The sequence below is a fragment of the Rhinatrema bivittatum genome, chromosome 1 (assembly GCF_901001135.1).
Source record: "Rhinatrema bivittatum chromosome 1, aRhiBiv1.1, whole genome shotgun sequence".
NCBI classification, from domain to species: domain Eukaryota; kingdom Metazoa; phylum Chordata; class Amphibia; order Gymnophiona; family Rhinatrematidae; genus Rhinatrema; species Rhinatrema bivittatum.
The window spans coordinates 504410309-504425897 of record NC_042615.1 but is presented as its reverse complement, the minus strand read 5'-3'; the positions used below and the strand labels follow the sequence as shown (position 1 = coordinate 504425897).

General features: G+C 45.9%; 1 protein-coding gene across 1 annotated transcript in view; it reads left to right on the top strand.

Annotated features, from left to right (window-relative positions):
• KCND1 (potassium voltage-gated channel subfamily D member 1) overlaps window positions 1–15589 on the top strand; it is a 79288-nt gene that overhangs the window by 47177 nt on the left and 16522 nt on the right. The window contains exons 2-4 of the mRNA XM_029610447.1: window positions 2366–2528; window positions 3225–3308; window positions 3837–3932. Coding sequence (XP_029466307.1) covers window positions 2366–2528; window positions 3225–3308; window positions 3837–3932 — 343 coding nt within the window. The remainder of the gene's footprint in view (window positions 1–2365; window positions 2529–3224; window positions 3309–3836; window positions 3933–15589) is intronic.

Here is a 15589-nt window from a genome sequence, read left to right as displayed (position 1 = left end):
CCCCTTTAACGTGCGCCGATATTGCATTGGCCTGAATGTGATCAGAATCCGTACTGAACAATCACCAGAATCCTCTAACCATCCTTGTTATTGTCCTGTCGGTACTTTTTTAAATTTTAATTTACAGATATTATTAGTATTTTGTATTTTCCCTTAATTTATTTAGTTGTATTGTGTCATTGTCAGGAATTAACAATTTAAATTCAAGAACACTTGAAAGGAAATGAATTACACATTCTGGCAACAAATCAACTTACATAAGGAAAAAGAAGTGACAAGAAAAACACCCTACCAAATATGTATTTCCTATACAGCCCACAATATAGGGGGCCATATATATTAGAAATAGTGGAAAACATGACTCTGCCAGACTGGCTAGCAGTACCTAAACCAATCCACGAGGCCCTGTGGTGGCCATAGTACAGCTTCCAGCTATCTCTGAGAAACATGTCTAAACACCTAAGATAACCTTATTATTTGCTCCCACTCCAAGTCATTTTAGAATCCAAAAATAAGTCCCTAATTGCTTAGGCTCAGAGAATATGCATCGCTTATTAAAGTATTTAACAAGACACTTGCAGAGGAAACAGAAAATATTCAGCCCCCAACAGCTAACACCTCTTGGCGCATCTGCAGACAATTCTTCCTCTCCCTCTGTGTCAAATTTAGGAAACACCCATATTTTCTGACCCAGAAAAAGAACAAAAAAATAAACAACAGCAAGAGGGCAGCAGCCCTGCCAACTTCCTCCTCTGTGGGCCTTTCCAGGATGTCACTCATTTTCAGGTTATCCAAGGAGGCGGGCTTCGTCCCCTCCCACCCACAAAAACCCTCTTGTAAGGTCCCCAACAGTGCCTTAAGTGGCAGGGATGGGCGGGGCAGGCTTCATATATTTCTTTTAACTCTTTGGGCACCTAACTGGCATTCTAGGCACCTTTTTTTTAGCCACACAAATCCAGAGCTGATATCCAAGGTCTGCACATACTTTGTGTTTGTTCTGCAGCTAAAAACTCCGTACATACACTTATACCATGTAAAACAATGATGTAAAGCACATATATCCGCTATGTGTGTATATACTTTAACATACTTGTTTAGTACTCTCCCTTCCATCAAACTGCTTCTTTTTACTATGGCTACAGTTGTGCATCCTGTATGCGCAAGCACCTCACCCACCCACCCCATGTCCTGTGTTTTTTTAATATACATTTTCCTATATATAAAAAAAAAACCCCAGAACGAGATTTCTTTTTTTTTTTTTTTTAATATACTTTGGTTGGTGGGGCAATAACCCAAATGCTTGCAGCTTTGCTCAATTAAGTAAACTCCACTTTTGAGACTTGAAATCTTCCCCCTTGATTCTAATACATTTTTTAGAATTGCAGAAAACAGTTGTAAGCTAATTTCAAATGCTGATCAGTCTGGGTATCAATTATGGGTCTCCAAGTATAATTTTACAGCCCCTGGTTTAGCTCTTCCCAATCAGAGCCTCACTGTTGTAACTTAAAGCCTCTTATTTGTTTGTTGTTATGTGCCTTGCCTGTTCATCTTGACTAGATTGTAAACTCCAAAGAGTAGGGACTGTCCATTGCCATGTCCTAGAGCAGGAACCAGGGGACTCTTAGATAACAGACCATTTCTCCACTTGTGCTGAATAATGGGGCTTTTACTGTACTTTCAGCCAGCTAAAAATGCACGAGGGTGGATTCAGTTATTTGACCCATATAAACCCTAAATTTACATGCAGTTTCCAACTAAGCCTTTGAAACTTTAACCCTTTATGTATTATTTTGGTATCACATGTACAAATTGTCATGCCAATAAAGTTTCCTGAACTTGAACCCTGAAGCTCCATTAGACACCAACACACACGCGCGCGCGCACACACACACACACACACACACATATAGATAGATAGATAATATAAGTCTCTATGCATAGTTTCCCAGTATGGTACCTAGATGGACCCCACTATGTTTCTCTTCTAAAGGGCACTGTCCAATTTAAGGCCAATCACCCTCAGAATCCTTCCCCTAGTAGTGGATCCACCCAAAGAGATTGAGAGTCAAGGAAGCAAACAGTACAATTCAGCATCCACTAAAGGAAAAAACCAGGGTGAAGCCTCTGAAAGTCATCTTTGCAGTATATTGTGTGAATTATTTATAGACTATGAAAAGTGCAAAAGCAAACTTGAAACCTAGATGAAGCTTTTGGCATGTCTTCTAAGTGATCTGTCTACCATTTTAACAATAAGATTAATTAAAAATGAACAAAATCCTTCCCTTTCTCTTGCTCTGGTTTTTATTTTCCTAACGCTGTCCAGAGTGAGAAAATATCCAGAATGATTAGTCTTCCTTTTTTTCAGGTATGGTGATATGGTCCCAAATACAATTGCAGGGAAGATTTTTGGCTCCATTTGCTCCCTGAGTGGTGTGTTGGTGATTGCACTTCCTGTCCCTGTTATTGTGTCCAACTTCAGTCGGATCTACCACCAGAATCAGCGAGCTGACAAACGGCGGGCTCAGCAGGTACAGATTCAGCTGTTCATCAGAACCGTGCATCTGGGTCCAGGATTTTAAGCAGTCTTCTAGATTTGCAGGTCCCAGAGTCATGGTGCCATGCTAAAAAAAAAAACTACCAGTAGTTCCATGGTAACCTTCAATTATATAATCTACTGAGGCGTTGACCATTCCAGGGCAACTTGAACAGAGCCTGATAACATCACAGAAGCGTTTCATTGTCATAGGTCTCTAATTAGCCTTCATTTATATATCTGCTGAGTTGCTAAATAACAGCAATGCAGCTTTAATAATACTTTATGACATCACAATGGTTCCTACAAGCTAACCAATACTAGGGCAGCTTGATCAAAACCTGATGACATCACAACAGTTTGAATTGCTTCCAACAGCAAGTCTGCCTGATGACATCATAGTCGCAAGGCAGCTTTAACAGTGACATCACAATGCTGCTGGTTTCAAAACGTAAAGTAAATAGCAATGGAAAAATCTATGATTTTGATCCTTCATCATTACCAGAGACAGCCTCCATTTTAAGGCAGCACTTTTCAGTTCAGCCTCCCCTCCATTCATTTCTTTGGCAGTGGAGAGTGAACACCTTCCCATGGATGGCTGAGCCAGCTAGAACTGGTTTGCTGGAACTTAGCGCTCATCCTGTTACAATTGTGTTTAATTGCACTATCATCTTCTCACTTTGCTTTGCAGAAAGTGCGTCTGGCTCGCATCAGGCTGACCAAGAATGGCACCACGAATGCCTTCATGCTATATAAGCAGAACGGAGGGCTTGAGGTATGAGTATGAAAGGCAAGGAGCAGAACATGGGGAGGGGATCCTGAAATTCCCAGCTCCCCCTGAACTGTGGGTGGGGCAAAGAGGTCCTCAGATCCATTCAGGACATCTGACACTTGAATCCCAAGTCCGCAAGAACCGCTTAGTGATCGGGTCATCCTTAGTAACAGCCAGAGGGGGAGGCATGAAGAAAGGGGCTGTGCATGATGGCTCCTGGATAAGGGCTGGATGGGGAAGGAATAAGGAGAGAAGATATAGTATATATCTACCTGATGAATGTCAGAAGGAGAAGGAAGAAGGCTCCCTAATGAGAGCCAGATGGGGAACCAAGTAAGCGAGGAGCTTATGTACGATTTCTTCCTGGGGAATGCCAGATAAGTAAGCGGTGAAGAGCAAGGCCATGCACAAATTCCTGATGATAACCAGATGAGGAAGCAGGAAAGGGAAAAGCTGTGCAAAAGAGCTTGCTAATAAGAGCTAGATGGGAAGGAACTTCTAATCCCTGTACTTTCTCTCTCTGTCTGACAGGACAAGGACAGTGATGCTCATACCCTGTTTGTGAAGAGCCGCTCAGCCTTTGAGCAGCAGCACCACCACCTCCTACACTGTCTGGAGAAGACCACGGTGAGCAAGATCTGGGTGGGGAAGGTGGTTGGGTGTATCTCTGAAGGAAGACATTAAATACTTTCTTGGATTTTGAATTTGGTGCAAGGTTTAGGGAAGAAGGAGATGCCAGATAGCTGCAAGTCATCAGCGACAGGGTAAACCAGTCTCACACAAGAACATAAGCATTGCCATGCTATCACACACCAGCTCTGTCAGTGCGTGGATGTGTTGACAGTGTTGATGGGTGATAGGAAGGGTGGGTGGGGGGATGGTAAGGTTAAAAGTTGGGGAAAGGGCGGGATTTCTTTTATGTTTATGTAAAATCTATGATGAAATGTTATCTCAGTATTTTATTGTGTTTATTGGTTAATAAAACATTAATTACAAAAATCAAATGAATTGCCATACTTGGTCAGACCGAGGGTCCATCAAACCCAGTATCCTGTTTCCAAGAGTGGCCAATCCAGGTTACAAGTACCTGGCAAGATCCCAAACAATAAATAGATCCCATGCTGCTACCGTGCAGTGATAAGTAGTGGTTATTCCCTAAGTCTACTTGGTTAATAACAGTTGATGGACTTCTCCTTCAGGAACTTATCTAAACCTTTTTTAAATCTACTATACTAATGCCTTAACTACATCCTCCAGAAATGAATTCCAGTGCTTAACTATGTGTTGAGTGAAAAAGAATTTTCTCCGATTTGTTTTGAATGTGCTACTTATTAACTTCATGGAATGAGCCCCTAGATTTTGTATGTTTTTTTTTAAAGTAAATAGCCAATTTATATGTACCCATTCTATTCCATTCATGATTTTGTAGACCTCTATCATATCCCCCCCCTCATCCTTCTTTTCTCCAAGCTGAACAGCCCTAACCACTTTAGCCTTTCCTCACAGGGGAGTTGTTCCATCCCCTTTATAATTTTTATCATCCTTTCTGTACCTTTTCCAATGCAACTGTATCTTTTATGAGATGAGGCAACCAGAATTGCCCAGAGTACTCCAAGTGTGGTCTCACTATAGAGCAATATAGAGGCATTATGACATTCTCCATTTTATTCTCCATTCCTTCCCTAATAATTCCTAACATTCTGCTTGCTTTTTTGACCACCGCCAAGTATTGTTCTCAATGACACCCAGATCCTAATATGGAACGTAACATCATGAAACTACAGTGTGGGTTACTTTTCCTCATATGCATTACTTTGCACTGGACCACATTAGATTTTCTCTCTCTCTATTTTAACTGAAGTTGGTTTTGAGACGATATCAAGCTTTGCATTAGATTCCTGTCCTTCCTTTTTGATACATGGGTTGTCAGTCGAGGTGTTATCCTTTCTTTTAAAACTGGTAAACACTTTTTGGTCAGATAGTATTGTTCCTGAAATTCTGAAGAAAGCAATGGTTTCTCTTCTTTTGAAAATAATAAGCTGGATCCTACAATTTGTAGTAGTTATAGATTGGTGTCAAACTTGCCATTTATAGCAAAGGTGGAGGAGAAGGTGGTGACCGAACAATTTTCTGAAAATATGATGTCTGAATGCGGCCCAGGCAGATTTTGCAGGGGCTGCAATACAGAAACAGTTATGGTATCAATGATGTTTTCCTTCCTTGTTTGAATCGGGGGGAAACAGTTTTATTGATTATGCTTGATTTATTAAATGCTTTTGATTTAGTGGATCGTTTACTTTTAATCTTTTGGTGTTTAGATTAGGGACTGGGAGGTCAAGTGTTGAAATAGATTGGGGGGTTTTTTTTCAAGGTAGATCTCAAGCTGTGGCCTTTCAGGGTAAGATCTCTGTGTTAGAGAACTTCATTTAGGTGTACTTTTCAACACTTTTCGGTCCCATTGGGGGCCCTTATTCAATCTCTGGGATTTATGTCCATTGTTTACATGGACGATAGACAGTTGGTAGTGCCTTTGGGAAGGAAGGGGTGGAAGCTGTTCAATGAGCTAATACCTGTCTAGCTTTAGTGGGAAAGTAGTTGAAAAATAATGGGTTAGTTGTTAATGCTTGTAAAGCAAAATTGTTGCGAATTAGGCCAGAGGGTTCTCTGAATTTCCCTATTGTGGGGGCAATTTGCTGGTGCCAAAAGAGGAAGTGAAATTCTTGGGGGTGATATTAGATTCCTCTTTTTCACTGGAAAGTCAGATTTCCCAGGTTGCTCAAAATGCCTATTTGATCTTGAAGTTAATTAGACAATTGGAGACCTTTCTGCTTTAAAGAAGATTTTCTATGCATTAGTTGTGTCTCAAATGGATTATTGCAATGCATTGTATTTGGGATTGGCCCAGAAAACAGAGAGGAAGGCGGTCTAGAAAAGCCATGAGGAATGAAATAAAGAATAGCCGAAAGTCCTTCAAAAATCCTTTATTGATTGCCCGACTCTAGGCCTGAGTTTCGCCCACCAAAGGGCTGCTTCAGGGGCTGAATAAAATTCAAATTGGCATGTGCATAGGTGAGCTCAATCCGTTGGAGTACATCACAGGCTCACTTAAGTAACGTCAATGGCCCCTGAAGCAGCCCTTTGGTGGGCGAAACTCAGGCCTAGAGTCGGGCAATCAATAAAGGATTTTTGAAGGACTTTCGGCTATTCTTTATTGTATTTGGGGTTGCCAGGGAAAATGACTAGAAAATTGCAGGTAATACAGAATATGGCGCCTGTCTTATTACATGTGATTCATGATGTGTTTCAACTGGACCATTACTTAGACAGCTACACTGGCTCTCTATAACTCAGCATTGTAGATTTCAATGTCTCGTTTTGGCCTTCATTTGACAGGAAGTTTGAGGTAGGCATCTAGCTGTTGTAACTTGCGAGGAAACAATAGATATCAACTTCAACTTCCAGTGGCAAAGGATTTAAGTATTTGCATTTACAGAATCGGGCCTGTTGGGCAGCATTACCAAAATGCTGGCATGAGCTTCCTCTCATGTTACGAGAGGAAAGTGATCTGCTCAAATTCTGAAAAGGTCTGAAAACATGGTTGATGTCCCAAGAGAGTGATAGGTGAGGAAGAAGGATGCTCAGCCATTGATAGCAGTTGTTGAGATTGTATTTGTTTGTATGGTTTTGTTTTAACTATATTGTGATTGACTTCTACGGGGTTTTTTTGTAATTTTATGTGCAATTGCACACATCGCGTTGGGCAAATCCCAGTTGGTTTGGAAAGTGATCCATAAATGCTGTTAAATAAATAAATACATAAATGTGTATGCCCAATCTTCCAGTCTGTAAAGGTCCTCCTGCAACTTTTCACAATCTGCTTCTGATTTAAAAATTCGAAATAATTTTGTGTCGTCTACAAATTTGATCATCTCACTCATTGTTCCCCTTTCCAGATCATTTATACATATATTACAGAGCACTGTCTCCTATCTTTTAACCAGTTTGTAATCCTATGATGTTTTAATTTTTTCAGGAGTGTCTCCAGGGGCACTTTCTCAAATTTCTTCTGAAAATCCAAATACACTACATCCACTAGCTCACCATTATCTACGTTTATTAACCTCTTAAAAAATATAGCAGATTTGTGAGGCAGGACTTCCTGTTATGAACCTGCCCGCGGAGCTAATCCCCACGAGCAGGCCCTGTTTACCTTGTTTCTGCCTTTCCCCGATGCGGCCGGAGCCGCGGACTGTACTTCTTCTTGCGGCCCAGAGGCCGCCCCTTGTATCCTGCCTTGTTGCGGCACGGTGCCGCCAAAGTCGGGACTTCACCACGGTCAGAGCCGCGGACTTCCTACATCTTGCGGCTGGGAGCTGCCGCCGGCAACGTGATCTTCGCGGCGTGGAGGCCACATCCCCGGGCTCGAGTAGCGGCTGGAGCCGCCCCCGGGGCCTCCTGCAGCGGCTGGAGCCGCTGCCGTCATCGAGGCCTGTTCCTCAGGCCAGCCCTGCGTCTGTAACGCCGACTTTCCGTGCAGGCCGTTGTCCGCGGTCCTGCAGAGCTTCTTCCTGCTTCCCTTAGGTGCCGGCGCGCGCCTCTCTGTTGAATTTAAAGGGCCAGACACAGGAAGTTTGCTGGCCCCACCTAAGGAGTGGACTTCCTGCTTGAGCCCTATAAAAGGGCTGCTCCGTCTCTTCAGTCTTTGCCTTGCATCGGAGTTACTTCACTCTGGAGGCTCCTGCCTGCCAGAGCTCCGTCAGGTCTTCTTCGTGGAGCTCCTCTTCGTTTCGTCTTCATGTCATGTCAAGTCTTCGTGCCAGAGGTCCCCATCCAGGTGTCCTGGTGTCTTGTCTTGACCTTCTGCTTCCTGATGTCCCAAGTTCCTTGGTGTCCTGCCCTTCTTGGTGTTTGCTTCAGTGCTCCTGAGCCTTCTGGTACCTGTCAGGCCATGCTCTCTCGGATGACGTCTTTCCCGAGCGTGGAGTAGCCTACAGGTGGAATTCGTTCCTGTGCTCCTGAGCCGTCATGTCCTGCCAGCCTTTGTGGAGCTCTGGATGACTTATGGCTCCGTCGTTGAAGTTCTGCCTCGGTTGGATTCTTCCCTGCGCTTGTCCCGTTCTCAGCGTGGTCCGTGACCAGCCTCCTCGGGCTGTGTAGGGCGCGCAGTGGGACAGGGTGGTCTGCGACCAGTCCTGCGGGTGGACTGTGTAGGGCGCCCTGAGAGACAGTGCCAATGTCCTTCCGCCCAGCTTCTCTTCTCGTCTGGACTTCGTCAAGTTCCTCGTCTCATCCTGGATGCCATTGTATCAGTCTTGGTATCATGTCAACATCTTGCTCCTGTTGTCGTCACATTGACCCTGGTCCGGGATGCCGTCGCATCGACCATTGGTCCGTGATGTCTTCGCATCAGCCTTGGTGTCATGTCTTCAGCTACCTTGGTGTCATGTCTTGTGCCAGCCCTCGTCTCTGATTTCATCCGCATCAGCCTTGGTGTCATGTCTTCGTCTGCGATGCCTATGCATCGACCTTGGTGTTATGTCTTCGTGTCAAGGCCCGTCTGCCCTCGACCTCAGGCCAGGCCTGTTGCTCCATGCCGATCCAAGTGGCAGGTCCGAAAGGGCTCGGAATGGTCGGAGGACCATTCACATTCCATCATCATCTTGTTGTTGGCCTTGGGAGCTTGCAGGCCTGGCAGAGGGTAAGACCGTCAGCCATGCTGGAACCGTCGTCAACCCTCGGTTCGGTCCTGGATCCGTCTGGGGTCGGGCTGAGGCCCAAGGGCACACAAAAACACCCGTCACGTAAAAGAATGCTAGGCCTCTCGAGGCCACCTACACGACAGAATGCAAGGCCATGTGCCCTACGGTGGTGCTCCGCCGATGGATCCGCCTTGTTCCAGAGTCTTGTTTGTTCCTGGACTGGTTATGGGACTGAAAATTTTTTTCAGGACTTTGTGTTCTCAACCCGCTGGATGCGCCAGCTTTGCCATTGCTACGACCTGCTGGAGGCGCCAGCTGTCTGGATTTTTTTTTATATGACCTGCAGGAGGCGCCTGCATCCAGACTTTTTGTCATGTTGCCAGGTTGGAGTTTTTACGACCTGCAGGAGGCACCTGCACCCCTACTGGTTTTGCTGGGGGGGGGTTTTGCCCGCCCTGGGTTCCCTCCCCCAGGTCTTCTTGGTGTTTCTTGGTGCTTCTTGTCTGGGTCTTGTTTGTTGCTTGTTCTGCCTTGTTCTTTGTTTGTTGCTTGTTTGTCCTGTTTTCTGTTTGTTCTTCGTTTGTTTTGTTTCCCGTTTGTTGCTTTCCAGTTATGTATTTCCCGTCCTCCTCGTTCCCGTCCTCCTCTCCCTCGTTCTCCTTCCCTCGTGACTCGCTCTTTCGCTTTCCACTCTCTCGCTCTTTGCTCGCTCGCTCTCCGCTCCCTTGCTCTCCGTTCCCTTACTCTCCGTTCCCTTGCTCCCTCTTTTGTTTTTGTTGTGTGTCAGTCGCGTGGTCAATGTTCGCGCGGTCACTGTTTGCGTGGTCTCCGTTCGCGCGGTCTCCGCTCACTCGGTCTCCGCTCGCGCGGTCTCCACTCGCTCGGTCACCGCTCGCTCGGTCTCGTGTTCCCTTGGTCTCGTGTTCCCTCGGTCTCGTGCTCTTGGTCTCTCGTCGTTGTCTTCTTGTCTTTCTGCTGCTCTTGTCTTTTTCATGCAGTCCCCGGAGTTACCAGCTTCCATTTTTTTTTATGGGACCCTCAAATACCTCCATCCGGTATGGACCGATACCCTTTTGCTCGGACTGTTGACAGGAGGTTTGAGGAGGGGGTACTGTTATGAACCTGCCTGCGGAGCTAAACCCCGCGAGCAGGCCCTGTTTACCTTGTTTCTGCCTCTCCCTGATGCGGCCGGAGCCGCGGACTGTACTTCTCCTCGCGGCCCGGAGGCCGCCCCTTGTATCCTGCCTTGTCGCGGCACGGTGCCACCAAAGTCGGGTCTTCACTGAGGTCGGAGCCGCGGACTTCCTACCATCTTGCGGCTGGGAGCCGCCGGCGGTGGCAATGTGATCTTCGCGGTGCGGAGGCCGCATCCCCAGGCTCGAGTAGCGGCTGGAGCCGCTACTCGAGGCAGCGGCCTCCTGCAGCAGCTGGAGCCGCTGCCGTCATCGAGGCCTGCTCCTCAGGCCAGCCCTGCGTCTATGATGCCGACGTTCCATGCAGGCCACTGTCCGCGGTCCTGCACAGCTTCTTCCTGCTTCTCTTAGGCGCCGGCGTGCGCCTCTCTGTTGAATTTAAAGTGCCAGGCACAGGAAGTGTGCTGGCCCCACCTAAGGAGTGGACTTCCTGCTTGAGCCCTATAAAAGGGCTGCTCCGTCTCTTCAGTCTTCGCCTTGCATTGGAGTTTCTTCACTCTGGAGGCTCCTGCCTGCCAGAGCTCCGTCAGGTCTTCTTCGTGGCGCTCCTCTTCGTTTCGTCTTCATGTCATGTCAAGTCTTCGTGCCTGAGGTCCCCGTCCAGGTGTCCTGGTGTCTCGTCTTGATCTTCTGCTTCCTGATGTCCCAAGTACCTTGGTGTCCTGCCCTTCTTGGTGTTTGCTTCGGCGCTCCTGAGCTTTCTGGTACCTGTCAGGCCGTGCTCTCTCGGATGACATCTTTCCCGAGTGTGGAGTAGCCTACAGGTGGAATTCGTTCCTGTGCTCCTGAGCTGTCATGTCCTGCCAGCCTTTGCGGAGCTCCGGATGACTTATGGCTCCGTTGTCAAAGTTCTGCCTCGGCTGGATTCTTCCCTGCGCTCGTCCTGTTCTCAGCGTGGTCCGTGACCAGCCTCCTCGGGCTGTGTAAGGCGCGCAGTGGGACACGGTGGTCCGTGACCAGTCCCGCGGATGGACTGTGTAGGGCGCCCTGAGAGACAGTGCCAATGTCCTTCCGCCCAGCTTCTTGTCTCGTCTGGACTTCATCAAGTTCGTCTCGTCCTGGATGCCGTTGCATCAGTCTTGGTATCATGTCAACGTCTTGCTCCTGATGTCATCGCATCGACCCTGGTCTGGGATGCCGTCACATCAACCATTGGTCCGTGATGTCTTCGCATCAGCCTTGGTGTCATGTCTTCAGCTACCTTGGTGTCATTTCTTCAGCTACCTTGGTGTCATTTCTTGTGCCAGCCCTCGTCTCTGATGTCGTCTGCATCAGCCATGGTGTCATGTCTTCGTCTGCGATGCCTTGGTGTTATGTCTTCGTGTCAAGGTCCGTCTGCCCTCGACCTCAGGCCAGGCCTGCTGCTCCATGCCGATCCAAGAGGCATGTCCGAAAGGGCTCGGAATGGTTGGAGGACCATTCACATTCCAACATCATCTTGTTGTTGGCCTTGGGAGCTTGCAGGCCAGGCAGAGGGTAAGACCGTCAGCCATGCTGGAACACGTCGTCAACCCTCGGTTTGGTCCTGGATCCATCTGGGGTCGGGCTGAGGCCCAAGGGCACACAAAAGCACCCGTCACGTAACAGTATGCTAGGCCTCTCGAGGCCGCCTACATGACACTTCCCTTGGGTAAATCCATGCTGGCTGTGTCCCATGAAACCCATGCCTTTCTATATGCTCTGTGATTTTGATCTTTAGAATAATCCCCCCTGTCCCCAACTGCATCTATGGATTTGTGCAAACTTGAGGTTCAAAGAAGACTGGGGTAACCTGTATTGAGGGACCATGATTAAAACCCATACTTCAGTGAGCAGGGGGATGGTGGATATTTTTGGACAACAGTCTCACTGATTTTGGTGGCTACAGTGATTATTACAAAACTTAGTAATAAGACATGGAAGGATCCTGGGTACTGGATTAAGTATTGTTCTTGTAAGAATCAGAGTTAAAAATGACAAGGCCTGAAACAGCTTTCCAGCAGAGGTGATAGTTGTTTGTAGGTAAAGAGTTGAGAGGTCAGGCAAAAGACATATGGAAATGTATATGTGCATCTACCTAAAGTAGAAGAATATCACCTGGGCAGACTAGATGGGCCAATTTGATCTTTATCTGCCTTGATCTACTGTTATTAAAGCCAGCTGCTCTATTTTTCTGTAGTCTCTGATGTCTTTTTTGCTCTTCATCTAGAACCAATTTGGGCCTGATCTGCTTATTCAGGGTCAGAACTGGGTGTGTGTGCAGCAGGGATCCTCATACCTCTAGGAGAAACAGCTTGAAGCAGAAATGAGACAGAGCATGCAAGGGTTCTTTAATTGGGAAACTGGGATATAAAACAATAAATATTATATACACAGTTACATGGTTCTGTACAGGTAATTGTGCTGGAGTATAACCAGCACAACAGGCAGGAAGAAAAATGAAGACAGGACTCACTAGTGCAGGTTACATCATATCTAGTAGCCCTTGCAGACCCACCCCTTCTCCTACAGAATCAGGTGACATAGCTGGGGGGAGGGGAGAGAGGGGAATGGGAGTTAACTCCTTGCTGTCTGTGCTGGAGGATGATCTTTTGCTTTTGGTCCTTTAGCACCCCTTCTTGATGCCTGAATGGTCAGTTCCTGAGGTTTATCCTTTCTACGAGGTCATAATAGCAGTCTCTGGGCAGCGTTTTCTTCAGCACATCTGCAACCATCCCTTCTGATGGGCAGTATTCAATTCAAAAGTTCCCATTTCTTGCAAGTCACTCAGAAGTTGGTACTTCATATCGATGTGCTTGGTGTAAAAGTTCATCTTCTCAGTTTGTGGCAGCTTTATGCACCTCTAGTTGTCTTCTAGTAGAGTCATGGGTTCATGTATGTTGACTCCGACATCCATCAGCAATTGGCTTAGCCAAATCACTTCCTGGCATGCCTGGGCTGGTGCAATGTATTCCACTTCAGTGGATGAGAGTGCCACTGTTGACTGCTCCTTGTTAGCCCAATTGATATTTCCAAATTGAGAGAGGTGGCTAGTGGTAGACGTTTGGTCTGTCGTGCCACCAGCCCATTCCGCATCCATATAGCTAGGGTTCTCAGTCACGAGTTGCTTTAGCTTTTTGTGGATTGTACTCTTCAGGTAATGCATGACCCTTTTCACTTTGATCCATTTGGTGCTTCAGTGTTCTTGCACAGTAGTCTGACTGCAGTTGTAATGTCTGGTCTGGTTGCTATTGATACATTCAGTAGCTTACCAATCGCCTTTCAGTATTGGTTGTTGTCAGGCAATAGATTATCTGTGCTGTCACTCTTCAGGTAGTTCAGCTCTGTGTCTTTTGGTTCCCCCAGCCCAAATTCGGTCAGCATCTATTCTGGGCTCTGACTGTGCACACTGGCATTCTGCCTGGGGGCTCTAATCTGGGGGCTAATCTCACTAGTGACCTGGATTGGAAACTGTCAAAGACTGAATGCTGGGCTCGATGTACCTTTGCCTGACCCAGCATGGCAATTCTTAAGTTCTTATGTTCTTTTTTTTCCTCAATTTTATTTATTTAATTTGAAAATACAACTCAAGAATAATCTTGATTGAAATAAGATATCAAAGAAATATACATACAAAGTAATTAGCTAAGAAAAATAAGCATGATGCTCAATAACAGTCCACAGTATTGGGTAGCATCCATAAATCAAATATTAATAATAATCAAAATTTGAGAAAATAAGGAGAACATGTAAGGGAGCAGATAATCATAATCTATGCAAATCATCTATCTACCTATTCATAGGAGAAGAGGAAATCGGAGCTCCCTTCTAGGACTCACTTTAGATGACAAAAAAACCCATAAATTGGGGAAGGTAAAAAAAAAAAATTTTAAACCTTGATAATTGTACTTTTGCAAGGATAATTCAACATAAAGGTTGCACCCAACTCTAAAACCTGAGATCTCATAATCAGAAATTGCTTTCTCTTTCTTTGAGTATGCCGAGCTACATCTGGAAAAATTCATACCTTAGAATTAAAGACGCCAGACGGTAACATCCTTATATTGAAAAAAGTCTGAAAACCCAGTCTTTGGTTTCAAAATAAACATAACAATAAGTGTAGCTTATTCTAACGTTCATTTCATTTAATAAAATGTATTAATTGCTTCACACTGGAGGCCAAGGAGGTGTACAATAAAACATTCATAAAAGTACATTGATGCAAAACCTACTTAACTAAAATAGACAGATCATATGCAAAGATCCATACTCTGCTCTGGAAACATGCTACTGCTTCTGACATTAACTGTTAAACTGAAATGAGAATAAATTCAATATGTATCCATATCTTCCTGTTCCAAGGTCTTAGAAACATCTAAAAAAATCCAAAAATAACTGAGGGACCATAGGCATATTCCCAAATCCCGACTGAGAGGAAATATAGTAAGACTTGGAAGCAGGACAAGCATTCTCTGGAATCTTTAATATCTCAATAAAGCAGCGTTTCAATAAAGGCAAAGGTGGAGAAGAGAACACATTAGGAAAATTAAAAAAAATTGCAAAGCCTGATTTCTGAGCTCATTTTCCAGATTCCCTAACATATTGCTTAATACTAGGTTGTCCTTAACCAAATAATAATTTCTGGCTTGAATCTTTCCAATTTTATTTTCAACAGAAATTACTCTTTGATCTAAACCAATCAATTCAGATTCCATCTGAAATTTTTTCAGGAATTTTTTGAAATTATGCAGACAAAGCTTGTATCTGTCTTAACAGAGATCTCTCCATATTCAAAATAACCATAGGTAAACTCTCATGTCTCACAGTTTGTGCTCTAATCACATCAACTTTCTTCACCGAATCCTGGCTCCATGGGACACTCAGGGAGCCTCCCTTGATGTCTCTTCTGAATTTGATGGAATTCCCGAGTACCTCCCTGTTGCGGTCTCCGCCACTTCCCCTTCGCTAGGACTGAACGGTGCCTACCTCCGCCGCTGGAAACGCCGCGTTCCGCGTGGCTGGGACCCCGGCGGCCTGCTCCATGTGGCGGCCGCCATTGCTTGCCCATCTCTCCGCTGCCTCGCGCGCGCGAGGACGCCCACTTTGTGCGCACAGCTCCCGGAAGTCTGGCCCCGCCTGCGCTGATGACGTCACGCCCTAAGGCCGATATAACCGGCGCCCGGACTCCTTCTCTTTGCCTTGCAACGAGGTTCACTACTGCCTAGTAGTTCTGAGTTGCGCATCGTCTGTTCATTGTTCCTGCCTTTGACCCTTGGACTGCTTTTGACTCGCTTCAGCCTGCTGCCTGCCTCTGACCTTGGTTCGTTCCCGACTTCACTTCTGTCTGCTGCCTGCCTCCGACCCCGGCTTGTTCTCGACCTTGTTCCAGCCTACAGCCTGCTACAGACTCCGTTCCAGTCCACAGCCTGCTACA